We start from the raw sequence: 20,573 nt of genomic DNA, 5'->3' as shown, positions 1-20,573 counted from the left end.
GGACTGGATCTGGACTGATCTGGAACTGGACCTGGACTGGATCTTGGGACTGACCTGGACTGGATCTGACCGACCTGGACTGGACTTGGACTGGACCTGGACTGGATCTGGACTGGATCTGGACTGGGATCTGGACCGGATCTGGACTGACCTGGACTGGATCTGGACTGATCTGGACTGGACCTGGACTGACCTGACTGACCTGGACTGGATCTGGACTGGATCTGGACTGGATCTGACCGACCTGGACTGACCTGGACTGACTGGACTGGACTGGATCTGACTGGACCTGGACTGATCTGGACTGGATCCTGACTGGACCTGGACTGGATCTGGACTGACCTGGACTGGATCTGGACTTGACCTGGACTGACCTGGACTGGAGACCTGACTGGACCTGACTTGGACCTGACTGGACTTGACTGACCTGGACTGACCTGGACTGACCTGACTGGATCTGGACTGGATCTGGACTGACCTGGACTGACCTGGACTGGATCTGGACCGATCTGACCTGACTGACCTGGATCTGACCTGGACTGACCTGGACTGACCTGGACTGGATCTGGACTGGACCTGGACTGACCTGACTTGGATCTGGACCTGACCTGACTGGACCTGGACCGACCTGACTGACCTGGACCGACCTGACTGGATCTGGACTGACCTGGACTGACCTGACCGACCTGGACTGGACCTGACCGACCTGACTGACCTGGACTGGATCTGACCGACCTGACCTGACCGACCTGGACTGGACTGGACCTGGACTGACTGGACTGACCGATCTGGACTGACCTGGACTGGATCTGGACTGACCTGGACTGACCTGGACTGACTGACTGACCTGGACTGGAACTGGACTGGACTGGATCTGGACTGGATCTGACCTGGACTGACTGGACTGACTGGACCTGGACTGGATCTGGACCTGACCGACTTGGACTGACCTGACCTGGATCTGGACTGACCTGATCTGACCTGGGACTGACCTGGACTGGACCTGACCGACCTGGACTGACCTGGACTGACCTGACTGACCTTGACTGATCTGGAACCGACCTGACTCGGATCTGGACTGACCTGATCTGACTGACCTGGACTGGACCTGGACTGACCTGGACTGGATCTTGGACTGATCAATCGACTGGACTGGACCGATCTGACTGGATCTGGACTGACCTGGACTGGACTGGACTGGATCCTGACCGATCTGGACCGACCTGACCGATCTGACTGACCTGGACTGATCTGGACTGGACCTGGACTGATCTGGACTGACCTTGACTGATCTGGACTGACCTGACCGGATCTGGACTGGACTGACTGATCCTGACCGATCTGGACTGATCTGACTGGATCTGGAAACGGACTTGGACTGGATCTGGACTGGATCTGATCGACTGATCTGGATTGGACCTGGACTGACCTGGACTGGATCTGGACTGGACCGGACTGACCTGACTGACCTTGGACCGACCTGGACTGACTGGATCTGGACTGAATTGGACTGGATCTGGACTGGACTGACTTGACCTGGATCTTGACTGGATCGCAGACTGGATCTGGACTGGACCTGGACCGATCTGGACCGACCTGGACTGGACCTGACTGGACTTGACTGGATCTGACTGATCTGGACTGATTGGACTGGATCGGATTGACCTGGATTGACTCTGACTGGACTTGGACTGGATCTGACTGACCTGATCTGGATTGACCTGGACTGGATCTGGACTGGATCTCGGACTGGATCTGACCCACTGACTCTGGACTGGGACCTGGACTGACCTTGACTGGATTTCAATTGACCTGGACTGACTCTTGGACTGGATCTGGACTGACCTGGATCGATCTGGACTGACCTGGACTGGATCTGGACTGACCTGGACTGGATCTGGACTGACCTGGACTGGACTTGGACTGGACTTGGACTGACTGGACTGGATCTGGACTGGATCTGGACTGATCTGACTGGATCTGGACCGATCTTGGACTTTGGATTGACTCTGGACTGGATCTTGACTGATCTGGACTGACCTGGACTGGACCTGGACTGATCTGGACTGACCTGACTGGATCTGGACTGACCTGGACTGACCTGGACTGACCTGGACTGGATCTGACTGGATCTTGGACCTGGACTGACCTTGACTGGATCTGGACTGACCTGGACTGGATCTGACTGACCTGGACTGACCTGGACTGGATCTGGACTGGATCTGACTGGATCTGGATCTGGACTGACCTGATCTGGACCTGGACTTGACCTGGATCTGGACTGGACCTGGACTGACCTGGACTGGATCTGGACTGGACCTGACTGGATCTGGACTGGATCTGACCGACCTGACCTGGACTGGACCTGACTGATCTGGACTGACCTGGACTGGATCTGACTGACCTGGACTGACCTGGACTGACCTGGACCGACCTGGACTGGATCTGGACTGATCTGGACTGACCTGGACTGACCTGACCGGACCTGGACTGGACTGACTGATCTGGACTGACTTGGACTGATCTGACCGACCTGGACTGGACCTGACTGACCTGGACTGGACCTGGACTGGACCGACCTGGACTGGATCTGGACTGGACCTGACTGGATCTGGACTGACCTGGACTGGATCTGGACTGATCTGACTGGATCTGGACTGGACCTGACTGATCTGGACTGACCTGGACTGGATCTGGACTGATCTGGACTGGACCTGGACTGACCTGGACTGATCTGGACTGGACCTGACTGACCTGGACTGGATCTGGACTGGATCTGGACTGATCTGGACTGGATCTGGACTGACCTGACTGGATCTGACTGGATCTGGACTGGACTGGACTGATCTGGACTGATCTTGGACTGACCTGGACTGATCTGACTGACCTGGACTGACCTGGACTGGATCTGGACTGACTTGGACTGGACCTGGATCTGGACTGATCTGGACTGGATCTGGACTGACCTGGATTGACTGATGGACTGGATCTGACCGGATCTGGACTGGATCGGATTGACTGACCTGGACTGATTGGACTGGATCTGGATTGACTTGGACTGGATTTGGACTGACCTGGATTGATTTGGATTGATTTGACTTGGACTGACGGATTGACTTGATTGGATTGGATTGGATTGACTGATTTGGATTGATTTGGATTGGATTTGGATTGATTTGATTGGTTTGGATTGGTTTGGATTGGATTGGATTGGATTTGGATTGATTTGGATTGATTTGATTGATTTGGATTGATTTGGATTGGATTTGGATTGATTTGGATTGATTTGGATTGGATTGATTTGGATTGATTTGGATTGGATTTGGATTGGATTTGGATTGGATTTGGATTGGATTTGGATTGGATTTGGATTGGATTTGGATTGGATTTGGATTGGATTTGGATTGGATTTGGATTGGATTTGGATTGGATTTGGATTGGATTTGGATTGAACGTCCACACTCATCGCAGTGCGAATATTGAATCCGACCACTACCTCGTTACAGTATGCCTGCGCTCAAAACTCTCGACGGTGTACAACACGCGTCCAAGTCGGACGCCGCGGCTTAACATTGGGCGGCTACAAGAAGGTAGACTAGCTAAAGAATACGCGCAGCAGCTGGAAGTGGCACTCCTAACGGAAGAGCAGCTAGGCGCAGCGTCTCTTGAAGATGACTGGATATTCGATCCGCCATTGGAGGCACCGCAACCGCTGCACTTGGCACGGTGCCCCCGGATCAGAGAAACGACTAATATGATGGCGAATGTGAGCAGTTAGTAGAAGAGAAGAATGCAGCATGGGCGATATTGCTGCAACACCGCACGAGGGCGAACGAGGCCGATATAAACGGGCGCGGAACAGACAAAACTCGATTTTCCGGAGTAAAAAGCGTCAGCAGGAAGATCGAGACCGTGAAGAGACGGAGCAAGTGTACCGCGCTAATAACACACGAAAGTTCTATGAGAAGTTAAACCGTTCACGTAAGGGCCACGTGCCACAGCCTGATATGTATGAGGACATAAACGGGAACCTTCTTACGAACGAGCGTGAGGTGATCCAAAGGTGGCGGCAGCACTACGAAGAGCACCTGAATGGCGATGTGGCAGACGAAGATGGCGGTAAGGTGATGGACCTGGGAGGACATAATTCTACTGGCTCCGGATATCCAGGAAATCCAGGAGGAGATTGGCCGGCTGAAAAACAACAAAGCCCCTGGGGTTGACCAACTACCAGGAGAGCTATTTAAACACGGTGGTCAGGCACTAGCTAGTTGCACTGGGTAATTACCAAGATTTGGGAGGAGGAAGTTTTGCCGCAGAAGCGGATGGAAGGTGTCGTGTGTCCCATCTACAAAAAGGGCGATAAGCTGGATTGTAGCAACTACCGCGCAATCACATTGCTGAACGCCGCCTGCAAGGTACTCTCCCAAATTTTATGCCGTCAACTAGCACCAATTGCAAGGGAGTTCGTGGGGCAGTACCAGGTGGGTTTTAAGCAGCCCGGTGGCATCCCTATCTCACACAATAGGTTTGTTTTGCAGTCAACAAGGCGCGACCGTATCCCACTGACAGTTCTGTATCCTAATGGGAATCAAATGTGATGTTTGTAAACAAAACACATACTATCATGAATTTTACACTGAGATGTTGGCTGCAAAAACATGGCGTCGTGCCACCCACCTGGTTTTAAGGGCGAACGCTCCACCACGGGCCAGGTGTTCGCCATTCGGCAAGTACTGCAGAAATGCCGCGAATACAACGTGCCCACACATCATCTATTCTTCGACTTCAAAGCCGCATATGATACAATCGATCGGGACCAGCTATGGCAGCTAATGCACGAAAACGGATTTCCGGATAAACTGACACGGTTGATCAAAGCGACGATGGATCGGGTGATGTGCGTAGTTCGGGTGTAGGCTATTCAACATCGCTTTGGAAGGGGTAATACGAAGAGCAGGGATTAGCACGAGTGGTACAATTTTCAATAAGTCCGTCCAGCTATTTGGCTTCGCCGACGACATAGATATTATGGCACGTAACTTTGAGAAGATGGAGGAAGCCTACATCAGACTGAAGAGGGAAGCTAAGCGGATCGGACTAGTCATCAACACGTCGAAGACGAAGTACATGATAGGAAGAGGTTCAAAAGAAGACAATGTGAGCCGCCCACCGCGAGTTTGTATCGGTGGTGACGAAATCGAGGTGGTAGAAGAATTTGTGTACTCGGGTTCACTGGTAACTGTCGAAAATGATACCAGCAGAGAAATTCGAAGACGCATAGTAGCTGGAAATCATACGTACTTTGGACTCCGCAAGACGTTCTGATCGAATAGAGTTCGCCGCCGTACCAAACTGACAATCTACAAAACGCACATTGGACCGGTAGTCCTCTACGGACACGAGATCTGGACGATGCGTGGTTGGCGACGTGTAGCCATGGAGCCGAATGGAGAAGACTCTTATATACCGCACAGGCCACTTCGGCTGTAGTCTGAATAAATAATAATAATATAATCAAAAGCTGGCTAAAAAAAAACAAGTTTTATCCTACGAGACGAGCCAGCCTGAAAGGCTCTCTAATAAAGACATAAAAAAAGTTTTATCCTAAGAGCTGGTTTATCAGCGAGTAACTTGCAGTAGCCACAATGACAGCAGCCAGCACAGTTCTTCAAGTCATAATAGAATGGAGATTTAAGGACAATCCTCACGGAATCCAAAACTAAATGTACCTACTCGCGTGTTCAAGGGCGCTCAATACGGAAACAACGCACAACTGTTATTTTTATTATTTCAACTTTGCTGTGTCGCAGCATGCGTGGAATAATAGAAATGACAGTTGTGCGTTGCTTCCGTTTTAAATGGGGTGCCCTTGAAAACGCAAGTGCTTTTAGTTTTGAAATTCGTGAGGATTGTCCTTAAATCCAGATTTTAATGTTGGATATGAAAACTACAACTTTCAGATCAGATTTACATTATCTTAAATATCTTGAATGGATTTGGTATGCAATATGTTAAGAACTGCAGAATGAATCTAGTGATGTGATTTGGAAATTGGTTTTCTTGATTTGGGTTGCTGATTAAAGATTGAGGTTGAAAATTCAGACCTTGGGATTGATTTTTTTTATGGTTGTGCTTGTAGTAAGTATTGTGGAAGATTGAAATCTATCCTGCATATGAGCCCGTGCACTGAAGCAAATATTATCAAATGGTTCAAGTTGAAACACGATGAAAGTTTATTTAGAACATTTTTAAATTTACATGAACATGGATGGCATCTAATCTTCCACAAAGAAGCTCAAACATTGTTGAACCTCTTTTTGAAGTATAGTCTTAGTTAGTCAAGTAGCTACAAATTCCGTTCAATACCGATACATTCTTCCTAGGAGATCAATCGCAGAAAACACAAATATCCATACCATCGTCGACAGCCAACGATACTTGCTAGGCAAACAAAAGTGTGACGGCTCTGGATTCCGCACAGACAGACATGATTGGGAGGAAATTAAGAAGATGCTAAGAAGCGCGATGGACCGACAAATGATGGTTTGCTACTTTTTGTGTACCAACCGAAGATGTTCCGTCTTCGTTAGAGCTGGCTGGGGATTATGCTGGCTGCGCGGGGCTTGTCTGATACACATCCTGTCCTGTCTCCTAGACGGGGGAGAGGCATCTGCTGAGTATCAAAACAAAAAAATATAAAGACTGAAGGACCTTGGAGAGAGGAGATGGTAATCAACGAGAAGGCAAGAAGATGCTTCTTTGTTCATCTGGGTGGGATGGTTCGGATGTTGGCACCAGGCACGCCAAGAGGCTGCGATGCTTTTGCCAGCTAGGCCAAATTAGGGATGAATGATTGGGAAATTGAGCCCACTCGGTTGTAATGAGCTAGATGAGCTGAGATTCGTTTTTTGTTCTTCCTGTGCGTTCGGGTGATGAAACTAATGAAGTGATGCTGGTCTGAACTTGCCAAGCCGAGGATCTCCTTAGACATAAAAAGTGAGCATCATGGTCTAGCTCATCGCTTTTTATGGTGGTAGACATTATTTTCAGGTAATTAAACAAATTGGAAACATATTTTAGGCTCAGGCCGCGCGAAAATATTGTCATTATCGTTATTATAAGCAAGCATTTTGTGTAGATAAGTGATTGCTTTTTTTGATACATTGATGTTCATTCATGGCTTTCCATTCCAGAAGACAATCTTGCCCATCTGATAGTTAAATGTTTACATGTTCAATGTGTTAATAAAATCAGTAAAAGCGTTTTTACGACAGGCTCTTCATCCAGCACAGATATATTTACTTAGGGCTTAGGCCATTCAATGAAGCCTCAATCAACCCAAGTAATCACGTAGAATCATTAAATCAATATCAGAGCTTGCAGCTCCAGAATGCGTGCCGGTTTGTTTATCGCTGGCCACCAGAGCGGCGGCGGTCGTAAATCGAAGAACATTCAGTTAACCTAAAGAAATCCCAATCAGCTACTAGAGAGCATCTTCCCATCGCATCGTTTTCCGGAATCACCATCGACTGGCAATCATTGCCAATCCTCTTCTGGTCATCCAGAATCACGTACTCAACCGCATGCTTCTGGCCTCCGCACATGGCGCACTCCGAATTCCGAAGAGCTTTCATAAAAGAAATACTTCAGCAGCCTTTCCGCTTTCATTGGATCCGATCTCAGTCGAGAGGGCCAAATTCCTGCAACGGGCAAATCCAAACGTAAAAGAGCGTAATTTATCTAATACAGTTATCAATTTACTCGTCCCGATTTGGAACTACTGTTGGCGTTCTGATACTGATGGGATGGTCAACCAGAGCGTTTCTTGTGACGTATATTTTTGTGCTCGTTCGCCGAAACTGAAACATTGTAGTGTGCAGGGAGAGATGATCTGAAGCGCACCTTACAGACGCAATACAATAAGTTTTCGAAGATGATTTTTTGAGCTTTCTCTTCATTTGATAGATCCCATGTTCAAAATAAAAAAAATGAGAACATATTAGTTTGATGTTATATATATAGTTTGAACACATATATATATATATATATATATATATATATATATATATATATATATATATATATATATATATATATATATATATATATATATATATATATATATATATAGTTTGATATGATTTTTGTATTTTTTTCAGTCGTAAGGCGCATGTAAGAAGAGAAATGGTCGCAATTGGTCCTTAATATATTGTTCTTGTGACTACGAAATATTTCAATTCATTTTAAGTGTACGTTTATCATCGGTATCTAGGTTTCACAACAGTAGAATGACCATTGCGCATTGATTAAGATGCTTCTTTTGAAATAACATCCAAAGTGCTGCCGGAATCCATCCACCCTCGGTTTCAGCTGCGATAGTTCTGCCACCCTACAACGGCAGGAAGCTGTCCAGTCCAGCTAGCAGCGATGAAAGCGGATGCTTGATTGATTGATATGACATAAAAGTAAGCTGGGGCTGATGATGGCTTACCATCGCCCATATCCATTGTGGGTTCACATTGTAGACGGTGTGGTGAAGCCATCGCGGGCAGAGGTAAGTACTCCATCACGGGAGGGATTTGTATTAGGTGCAACATTTTCCATCAATACATTGTGTAGGGTAACGTGATGCGGTCGGTGGATTGGCCGATCACACTGATTTCAGAAGTAAAATGTAGACACACATGGTGGACATTAGATTGAATCCCGTCCAGCCACATGACGTTTTGTGAAATTTAACGGAGTAAGATGATGATCAACTTTTTGCACCTAATGCGAACTTTAAGCTTTGATTATTACTATCGAAACACGAAAAATTTTCTGTATGCGGTAAACCACAGAAAGGTAGTAAAAGTGATTAGATAAACCATCTATTTTAATTGAAGCATAAAATTCCACTTCTGGGAATCCTAAGTGAAACAGAATCTTTTGATTTTTCTGCACAGATCAACATCAGTTGGCTTCAATCAAGCAAACTTGCAAACAGTGTAGATCCTTAAATTTTTGGAATCGAAATATTTAAATCTAAGCTGTTTTAAATTCACTTATGCAGTTTCCGAAATAGACTATCCAAATGATGATCTAGGAATTACCCAACACAATGTGGATAATTGAGCATGCATGAATCAATATTGCTGCCATTGTCTCCACTAACAAGATTATAATGGAACGCATAACAAGTACACATTCCACAACGTTCCACGTTTATTCAACCGGTTCGCATCCCCGCCAAAATCAATTAATTCATGTTTGCTTATTTTTGTAGGACTTTCAACGGGACACCGGACTTATGCACACTCACATATCCGATACCCAACCTGTGATATACTCCCATACCAGGACACGGCTCAAACATTTGTGAAGCTCCCACGCTCCCTCGATGATATTAGGACCAGGGGCCACGGCGAGTGTTTCCGTTTCAACCGCTCCGTACACAAAACGGGTTCGCTTCCCCGTATCGATAAATAATTGATATTTTAATTACCTCGAAATCCATCATGCCTCGGTAGGCAAACAGCAGCGCGGCGAAGAACGCAATAAACGTGAGCAAATTCCGCGGATCACTTATTGATGTGACTAATGGTATCGAGCCCATCTGCCAGTCGTGACTGAGCGTCGACGGGCACAGCAGCAGCCACCAGTTGAAAGCGGCCAGGTAGCAAAACGTCAGCAATCTGTAGGCGCGTGTTCAAAAACGCGGAGAGAAAGCAAAAAAAAAAAGATCAAATTTGTTTGCGGTTTTTGTCAACATCCACAACATCAAAGCAGATTCGCGTGGCAAACGAATGGGACACGTACCGCACGTAGAGGTTCGGGTGAAATGCCGCCGGGTTGTCCTGCTGGGAGAACTTGGGTAACGATCCTTGAAGCAGCGCCAGCCGTACGGCCAGCAGCACTCCCATCGAGAGTAGGACACGCGACACCCGGCGGCTGAATTGGTGGGTTCCCTCGCTCCACCTCACGTCCAGGATGGTTTTCTTGAGTGACGCCCAGTTGCGGTACACGTCGTAGGCCACGTTGAGCAGAAACACCGTGATGCCGGTTTCCTTGGCCAGCATGCTTAGGCCACCGAGGATGATGCTCAGCCAGAGTGAATTGCTGTCCGGTTCGTCTCCGTGGCTGCAACGGAAAAAAAAAACAGGAAAAGTGTAGGTAGACGTGGCAATTTCGTTGGCCGTATTAAAACAATATAATGTCCTAGTGCTTATCGAGTGGTCAACTTGGTGAAAAGTGAAAAAAGATATTATTTAGATAATCGTTTCGCGAAACATCCCGCATTCAACTTATTTCTAGATAATGTCCCGCGAAGTACAAAAAAAATATAATACATTTTTAGCTATTACTCAGTATTTTAAAATAAATTATTAGAATTTGAAAATTTGTAATTTTGACTAGTTGCTCGATCCCGGGAAATGATAAAGCGGATTCTTTGGCTGAGGTGGGCGCTGTGGAAGGTGATATCACCTTCGATGAATTTTTCTCATTAGTTCGCCAGGAAACCTTGATCAGCTGACTGCAGAAATAGACAAACGGGGAGTAGGGTAGATGGCTGATGGATGGTGTCGAAGCGTCCATGGTTCAAAAAATTGAATATGGGACGAGACTTCATTCGAACCATGTGTCGTCTAATTTCCAATCACTACACTTTAAACGCACATCTTTTCAGAGTAAGGCTCTCGGAAAGCAATCTCTATGTTTGCGGCGAGGGATATCAGGACATTGATCATTTCGTTTGGGCTTGCGAGGAGCATCGCAAAATGTGCTCCCGTGACTCAGACTAAATTATCTCTATAGTTTGTTTAACCCAAGCCTTATACCCTGGCCCTTGGTTATCTTGTAAGCAGATTTTGCTCTGGGGTCGTTCACTAACTTCGTAAGCACATATGGGGGAGGTCTTTCATTTTCATACTCTTCATTTGAACAAAACATAATTTTCTTGGGAAAAATCTTACAAGGGGGGGAGGGGGTCCGAAAAATCAAGATTTTTTTTTACTTGATTATTCAACGATCCCTTGTATGTATTTCCTGCTGTGCAATTGCTTGGATTTTGACATGGAACGTCCAAAATTCCACTTCATTTAAATTCGATGCGGACAAAAATCCTGCGAAAAATTTACCCCAGTTGGAAGACGACCCTTACATGTCGGATATCGATAGCAGTGTTAGGAAAACTCAAATTCTTAAATCTCATCACACGTCTAATCAAGTCCAAGTCAAACACTACCCGAGAATTGTTCATGATACGACTTGCGGATTGTATCATTGCATGATTTCTGCATGTTATTCTCCGTTGAATTAATCAAATTTACTTTCTTTGCTTAAAACAATGATGGAAAATAAATCCATAGCATAGAATACGCTTTTATTGGGTTTTAGTGAGCGGAATGAGCGGAACGATGTGATTCTGCATGAAAAACTCAAGTACGATGCTCTCCCTGTAGAATTGCAAGCGATCTGAAATGTGACGATTTTTTTTATTTTCTGAGCAGATATCTATTCAGTCTCACCTGTTTGGAAATAAACTGGAACAAAAACCGTGTACCATATTCCTGAAGGTGGAAGCTTCAACCAGAATAGACTTTTTGAAAAAAATGATCTAATTAATTCATAATCACAGTATCTACTTTAGTTGAGTATTTTAGAAAGAGTTATTTGGTTATTCAGAAAATAGTTTTCGAGATTCGATATCGGTGCTTCTATCGCTACAAAAATAATATTCTAACTAAATTCTATTCACTAGACGATTAACAGCTGAAAGTCATTTAACCGTTGTGTGGCTTGCAAGAAAAAACACCCTTAACAGGCCGGCAGGGTACCCGGGTACCCACGAAGCTAAAATGCTTACATCTCAGGAGATTAATAACCAGTTTCAACAATCTTGGGCTTATTTGATTCATAATGTTCTCTTCCATCAAGATGTTATCAGGATGAATCGATCCGGTCAATTCGATATCCGGATTTCCAGGAACATGTCCTGCATAAATGACGCTGATCGTGGATTTCAGTGGCTAATCAACAATATGGGTATCAAAGTTAAAGATTGATTTTTATTGATTTGGGTCCATCAGAAGTGCAGACTTTCGATTGGCCATTCCAGAACAGGTTCCTCAACTGGCACACACAGAATCCTACTTCATTGAGCGCCGTTGCTGATGAAGCAAGTGTGTAGGAGCCGGGCAATACCTAGGATGGCAATACTGGATACTCATCCTACTTGGTTGGCATTTGTACAAAAATACATATGAGAGAGTTAGTTCTGAAAATGTATTGCGAGAGTTCGGCTGGTGCACGGTGCTGGGAATTTGATTTCATCGGGTCTTCCACGAAAGGCTGAATCACATAAGGCTGAAAACTCGTAAGGCTGAACACGAAAGGCTGAAAAGTAAAAATCTCACATAAGGCTGAAATAACAAAAGGCTGAAACTCGAAAGGCTGAAAATCGTGAGAAACCAATATTAGTGGAAGCATTCACATTTGTCTAAAGGGGCACAAACTAAAATGATCCGCAACCTTCTTGTGACTTTTTGTTGTCTTCAAATTTTATTCGGAATTATTATTTTTTAGTCTACACAGTTCATAAAATTTTGAGGTACTGTCGTCGGGGGTGACAATGGGTCAAATGGGGTGAGAATGGGTCACTGAATGAATGCTTCTAGAATGCATTGGATATATCTGAGGGCAAGAAAACTAAATTAAAAGAGACCTTTTTGAACGATTTTTCTCTACGACCTCCGACCTCGGACCTAAGAGCGATGATCCATTCTCACCCCAGAACCATTGTCACTCCTGATGGCGGTAACATAGAAGGGAACAAGACTTAATTATGATATGGTAATGCTAATATCATCTTCCAAACTTGAACGTACATGTTCATGATAGCATTAGAGGCGAAAGTATAGAATTGATAGTTCCGTTAGGATACGGCAGGCATGAAGAATGTTTTTATAGAAGTCGATTTGAAAGCGAGCGGAGGGCAATATTTGTGATGGCACATATCACACGACCTTCCTTCTGCCAAGCTCCCGTATGAAGGGGGAGGGAAGAATATCAGTGTGGAAGCTGATATATCTCCACTGGCAAAAGGAAGGTGGTTTGACTTGCTCATATGCCATCGCGTGCGGAAGGATTTGCTATCGACGAGTACTGTCTCCAAATTTCTAATATGACATCAGCATTTAGTCGAATAGGATTTTTATTGTACAGTTCTGTTTTCTCATTGCGTCCTTAACTTACTTAATTGTTCTCGGTTCTTGTATTTAGTTTTTGATTATTGCTAGATTGCTTTCTATTTTTTTTCTTTATTCTTCTCTTTTCTTCCTTCTTCTTTTTCCTTTTTTATTCTTCCTTCTTTCTTCCTACTCCTGTTTTCTTCTTCCTCCATTTTCCTTCCTTTTTCCTTCTTCTTTCTTTTTTCTTCATTCTTGTTCCTTCTTCTTTCTTCCTTCTTCATTCTTCCATCTTTATCCTTCCCTCTTCTTTGTTTCTTCTTGCATCATCATTATTTCTTCTTTCATCTTTATCTTACTTTTTCGTTCTTCCTTATTCTATGTTCTTTCTACAATCTTTCATCTTTTTTTCTTCTCCCTTCTTCCGTCTTCTTTCTCTCTTCTTCCATCTTCTTTCTTCTTCTTTCCTCCTTCCTTCATCTCTGTGAAATTTTTATTTTTTATTCTTCATACTTTATTCTTTATACTTTATTCTTTATTATTTATTCTTTATTATTTATACTTTATTCTTTATTCTTCATTCTTTATTTTTTATTCTTTATTCTTCATTCTTTATTCTTTATTCTTTATTCTTTATTCTTTACTCTTTATTCTGTATTCTTTATTCTTTATTCGTTATTATTTATTCTTTATTCTTTATGCTTTATTCTTTATTCTTTTTTATTCTTTATTCTGTATTCTGTATTCTTTATTTTTTATTCTTTATTCTTTATTCTTTATTCTTTATTATTTATTCTGTATTCTGTATTCTTTATTCTTTATTCTTTATTCTTCATTCTTTATTCTTTATTATTTTTTATTCTTCTTTATTCATTATTATCTATTCTTTAACAATTATTCACTATCCAACCACTCAACATAGTTGGTACAACATATCTTATGGTTGGGATTCATTCCATCCCATCAATTTCTAGCCTTTCGATACGTTTCAGCCTTCTGATACTTTCAGCCTTTTGAGACTTTCAGCCTTTCAGGATTTCAGCCTTTTGAGTTCAGCCTTATGAGCATTCAGCCTTATGTGTTTCAGCCTTTCGTAGGACACCCGATTTCATCAGTACTCGCTGTAGACGACTCCGTAGTTCGCGGGTTGACGGGCTAACAGATTTGATTAGGATCTCTAAGCATTAAGCACTGTGTTAAACCGGTAGTCTATCGGCACTGAGGCATTCCACGGGGGCATGTCAGTCGATCCTGAGCGACCATTTCGAAAATATTTGAAACTCTGCACAGTTTTTCAATTTCATCTAAATCGTCATTTTTCGATATCAAATCTTCATATTGAGTCACGACTAACTTTTCAAAAGGGTGTATGTGAAAATGGTTCAAAAATATTTAAAAAGCTGCACAGCAAAAACGGAATGTTCGATTGTTATGATTTTTTCAGCAAAGTTAGACAACTAAATGGTGATTCTTAAGAAAATGTGCACAGTAAAAAAAATTTTTTGCCTTTAAAAATATCATTTTGTCACAAAAACTCAAATATCTCAAAACCCTATCTTTTCGAACTTAATTTTTTAGGAAAACGGTCCATTATATTAGCTATCTACCATAAAAATTAGTGATGGTAAACTAATAAACAAAAAAGTTATGACATTTCAAACATTTCACAATTTTCACATTTAGTAAAAAAATTTTTTTCTGTGTAAGTTATTTCGAGAATTGCAGTTTGATGCAGATTTTATTGTTAAGGGACGTGATTTAAACAAGTTGTTTTCATGATATTTTGATTTAATTATTCATAGCATCTATAAGAAACTTAGACACGATCCAGTGTTGTGATCAAAAGTATTGATAGTGTAATAATTTTCATTGCACGTGACTGGCGAAAAATTCTTTTAATAGTGTTGAAACCTGTTGATAATAACGTTGATAGAAACATATCAGAAATGTTATTTTTAAGACAAAAGCTGCAAAATCAAAGATTTATATACACGTGTACGTCTATAGTTTACCTGCAAAAAATATACCTCTTAGAGAATAGACTTTATGATCGGGAGGAAACGGGTATCTTCAACAACAACAAATGCATGATAGGTACATACCATGACAATGCTCACGAAAAAGCAAAAAATTACTACTACTAAGGTTGTTAAAGATCTTATAGTAATTTTTTCTTCAGTCAAACAAATGACACCAAACTAGTCAGTAAAAACTTAAAAGTGATTTTGTTTATTGAAATATTACGAACAACATGAGTAGCCGCTTTCTCAACTGTTGTAGGCCGTTTGATGGAAAAAAGTGTTCAAAAGAGTTACGAAATCTCACCGAAAGCACCATAGATAAACTGAAAGCGACTGGTTATGCTCCAATGTCCACATTGAATACAAATTTACGCATTTGCACGTCCTGCCGTCTAAACGTTGACAAAAGAGCAATCTGTATATCATCGGTTGAGCAGAGCGCAGGAAGTTCGAAAACGACAGCAACTGAGGAATTGCCAGATGTATTAAGTGCTGAGAGCCTTGCCACCGTACCATCAGCGAAATCTGTTTCAACAAATCAATCGGAAGATGAGTGTATCCAAAAGGTCAACATCGAACGCTTTAACGAGGGCATAGCTGGGATAAAAGTGACTCCGATTAAATGGAGTAAGATGGACTACGTTTATTACCCGGAGAAAAAATACCGTGAAATAAACGAAGCTGTACGAAGAAACCTCTTCAAATTAGGACCTGATGATGTGGAAAATACAGACTACGATGAGGTAATTATAAATATGAAGGAAAGGTTCTCGAATGCAGGAAAGAAAAATTATTGATTTTGTCGATGCTGCCAAGTTCGTGGTCTATTCAGGATGCCATTGATGAGTTCAAAACCAATAGAAATACAGTAAAAGAGGCAAAACAATTGAAGAATAACTGTCTTTCAACCAAAAATACTAGGTCTAGTACTGCATTAACAGATGAGACAAAAGAAATAGTAGTTCAATATTTTGAAGATGATGGAGTAAGTCGAGCTATGCCTGGTCAAAAAGATTATGTATCAGTAAAAAAAGATGGAAAGCGTCAAGCAATCCAAAAACTATTATTTATTACGACTTTGAAAGAAGCGTACACACGCTTCAAGGAAATTCACGATAATATTAAAATAGGTTTTCCTCATTTGCAAGCCTTCGGCCAAGGCAATGTAAGCTTCTTTCCAATTCAGGAACACATAATGTGTGTGTGCACAACCCATGAGAATATTAATCTTATTTTACATAGTTTGAAAAGAATCAATTTAACAAAGGATATTAAAATGTTAACTGGTAGTCTTTTGTGTGAAAATACAACATCAAATTGCTATCTACGATCTTGTTCGGATTGTCCAGATTCTTCATCATTGGAAAATACTTTATTCGCTGAGTTTGAAGAAAAATATATTGATCAGTTATCATTTGAGCAATGGGTGACCACGGATAGGTGTGACATAGAAACTATTGTAAAACCTGTAGATGAGTTTGGGTCATATTTTGCTTGAAATTAGAAAGTTTAATCCTCACGATTTCATTAAAACAGAACAATCCAGCTTTTCAAAAATACGAAAAATACATTACAAAATGGTGAATTTTTAGTCATTTGTGATTTTTCTGAAAATTACAGCTTTGTATTGCAAGATGAAGTGCAGTCCCATCACTGGAACGTACAACAAGCTACAATTCATCCATTCGTTATTTATTTTAATGGAAGTACGCAAATTGAACACTTAAGTTTTATTATAATTTCCGAAGATTTAAGACACGATTCAGTATCCGTAAACTTGTTCATTGAAAAATGATTAACTTTTACGCGTTGATAAGCATAAAGAAGTCAAAAGATATATTTCATGTCTGATGGAGCAGCGTCGCAGTACAAAAATCGTAAGAATTTTTCGAGCCTATGTCAATTTAAATCAATGTACGGAATTGATGCAGAATGGCATTTTTGCTACATCACATGGCAAAGGTCCTTGTGATGCTATTGGAGGAACAATAAAGCGCATGGCCACAAGAGCAAGTTTAGCCAAAGAACGTGAGCATCCAATTAAAACTGCGAAAAGAACTTTTGATCGGGCAAATCGTAGAAAAGAAAAAATTTAACCAAATTATCATTTTGTTTTACTACTACTGAAGAGTACGAAATAAAGGCTTCAGAGCTCAGCGAGCAATTTAATAACGCGAAAACGATCCAAGGAACCCAAAAATTTCACTGTTTCATTCCATTGTCGGAAAATAAAATTAAAGCAAAACTATACTCAAACTGTGCTGATAATAATTCAAAAGTGTTCGATATTTTAAAAATTTGAATAAAATAAATAAAAATAAGTATTAATAAACTGTTTTCATGATATCATAACCCATACCAAAATTCAAACCCAAAACTCTTAGAGTTTCTATAACAACATTGTGTAACTGCCACATTTAATTTAATACTTAGGATAATATTAATTCATTTTATTTATTTATACATATAATATTTATACATATAATATACATAATATCGATGAATACATAAATATGGAATATCATACAAACAACTTGTTTAACTCACGCAAGGCCCTTAACAATAAAATCAGCATCAAACTGCGATTCTTGAAAAAAAATACACGGAAATTTTTTTGTTTACTATATGTGAAAATTGTGAAATGTTTGAAATGTCATAACTTTTTTGTTTATTAGTTTACCATCACCAAATTTTTATGGTAGATAGCTTATATAATGGACCGTTTTCCTAAAAAATTACGTTCGAAAAAGATAGGGTTTTGAGATATTTGAGTTTTGTGACAAAATGATATTTTTAAAGGCAAAAAAAATTTTTTTTTTACTGTGCACATTTTCTTAAGAATCACCATTTAGTTGTCTAACTTTGCTGAAAAAATCATAACAATCGAACATTCCGTTTTTGCTGTGCAGCTTTTTAAATATTTTTTAAATATTTTAACCATTTTCACATACACCCTTTTGAAAAGTTAGTCGTGACTCAATATGAAGATTTGATATCGAAAAATGACGATTTAGATTAAATTGAAAAACTGTGCAAAGTTTCAACTCAATAGAAAATCATGAATTAAAAATTTTCTTAAATTTTGATGCTGTTGCTTGGAATCGCTCTATAGATAAGGTTCTTTCCACAAATTACTCCAATTCTTTTGCACATTCGAATTAAACAAATCCTTTTTATTTCCAAACAGATAGGCGATTCGATGTATATTTATGCGAGATCGTTTGGCTTCTAACTATATTGATCAAAAACACCTAACTATACATGTTGTTTTTAGGACCTATACACCTAACGTTCGTGTTGATATGTGTGTTGTGCGAAATTCGATGTTATCAATGTTATCAGTATCGTATGCATGATTTAGGAGTGTTCAAGTATAATGTTTTAAGTTTAACAGATTTCATTTTACCTATTTATTCTTAACTAGCAGACCCGACAAACTTCGTTTCGCCTAAAATTGAATCATTATCTGATTAGTTCTCGAGTTATGCAGAAATTTTTGTTCCATTTGTATGGGAGCCCCCCTTTCTAAAGCAGGGAGTAGTCTCGAACCATCTTAAGAACCTTCCTCGGCCCCGAAAACCTATGCATACAAATTTTCACGCCGATCGGTTCAGTAGTTTCCGAGTATATAAGGGTCAGACAGACAGAAATTCATTTTTATGTATATAGATTTTAAGTTTTAATTCATTGTGTTTGTCTTATATTTTGTACTTAGGATTAATTCATTTCGTAATTAAATTTTCTGGGATAATACTGAACACTCGCTAAGCTGTGGAGCACCTGTCTAGCACTTGTCCACCGAAGGGAGCGGTTACCCTCCAATACCTTTTCTGAACTCTATCACATGTTGTGCATATGCATAATCGAGTTTCAGAGACAGAAATTATTTTAAAAATTTTCACCGGGACTACTTTCAATTTTTGAGAATTCTTTGGAATTTTCAAGGGAAGCTAATTAGAACTCGCAAGAAACATTATTAGTGAAAAAAAAAATCTTCAGAGCTTCTACGAGAAATTGAATCAAACTTCTACGGGACAACGTTCAGAATATCTACGGAAAGCTTTTCGGAATTACTGTTTAATAATTTTCGAAATTTACGAAGAAAATTCTGTGGAATCGGAACTTTAAGGAGTATCCATGGGAGAATCTTTGGAACTTTCACGAGAGACTCCGGAGTTTTCATGGAAAATTCTTCAATCGACCGGATTCTGCTACAAGACAATAGGATTGAACCAACCATGCGCGATAGTTTACTGGTTCATTTCCACACAAACAGACTAGACACAAAATTGTTGATTCAAATCTCGTATAGGGTCTGTTCAAATATTACGTAACGCAATATGTTTTGGGGGTTGTTTAATTTTTGTTACAATTTGTTACGCTAAACATAGGGGATGGGGGTCTTTCGAAATATTGTTACGCGTATCAGACCGCATCGTGCTTTCGTGCTGTGCGGTTCTTTCTCTCTTTGCGGAAGGAAGTTTTTAATACTACCCGAAGCTATTTTAATTTCAACGGTGCTTCTTAGCGCTATTTGTACCCACTGATCCCGTTACGATCTTTGCAAGGACCCGTGCCTTCGTTTTACGTTGGACCCGTTTGCGGAAGTAAAATTCCGACAAGCGGTGGTAATCCTGCAGGACACCGTCCTGGGACAAAACCTCTTAGAAGGTCACGCCTCCACGCTCAGCCATGAGCATTAATAAAAACAAGAGGAAGGGGGAGTCTCTGAATTCTCCACTTCCTTCAAAGAAACAAGGTTTCAAGACCGTCCTGCCCAAGCGCGGAAAAAATAGAAGGAAGCTGGAGAATTCAGATATTCCTTCTAACTCTAATATAATTCTTCTCCAATCGAACTGAGCAATCAGTTCGATTTGATTAATGATGATATTGAGCAAATCGAATCTACCTCTAGCCCAGGTGATTCGATTCATGCGAAAAAGCAAAGGATTCCGCCAATTGTGGTATCTGTTGCCGAGTTTTCTGGCTTCCGGAATGAGATTTTGAGTAACCTTCAGGGGATCAAGGTTTCATTTCAGATTGCTAGGAAAGGTGACTGCCGCGTTTTGCCGGGATCCTTTGACGATCGCAAACGTCTTCTTCACTATTAAACTGACAAGCGCCATAAATTCTTCACATACGACGACAAAACTGAGCGATTGTTCAAAGTCGTCTTGAAAGGTCTCCCCAGTGATGACAAATCACTGGATGAGATTAAAATTGAAATTTCTCAATTACTTGGATTTTCACCAGTCCAAGTAATTAAGATGAAAAAGAAATCTCACTCTGGTACTTCCCAGAGGGCATTTCTCAAGAATTTTATTTAGTTCATTTTAACAAAAGTGAACTAAATAATATGAAAAGTTTGGAAAAGGCCTGTATT

The 20,573-nt window shown here is 41.2% G+C and overlaps 1 protein-coding gene across 1 annotated transcript in view; it reads right to left on the bottom strand.

Moving 5' to 3' along the window:
- The window catches only part of LOC134224053 (protein O-mannosyl-transferase TMTC1-like), a 309,191-nt gene that overhangs the window by 103,285 nt on the left and 185,333 nt on the right, over nucleotides 1-20,573 (bottom strand). Inside the window, exons 4-5 of the mRNA XM_062703292.1 lie at nucleotides 9,802-10,122; nucleotides 9,488-9,677 (exon numbers count right to left, since the gene is read on the bottom strand). Of these exons, the coding sequence (XP_062559276.1) occupies nucleotides 9,488-9,677; nucleotides 9,802-10,122 (511 nt within the window). The remainder of the gene's footprint in view (nucleotides 1-9,487; nucleotides 9,678-9,801; nucleotides 10,123-20,573) is intronic.

The sequence above is a fragment of the Armigeres subalbatus genome, chromosome 3 (genome assembly GCF_024139115.2).
Source record: "Armigeres subalbatus isolate Guangzhou_Male chromosome 3, GZ_Asu_2, whole genome shotgun sequence".
Taxonomy (NCBI): domain Eukaryota; kingdom Metazoa; phylum Arthropoda; class Insecta; order Diptera; family Culicidae; genus Armigeres; species Armigeres subalbatus.
This window is presented reverse-complemented; position numbering and strand designations above follow the sequence as displayed.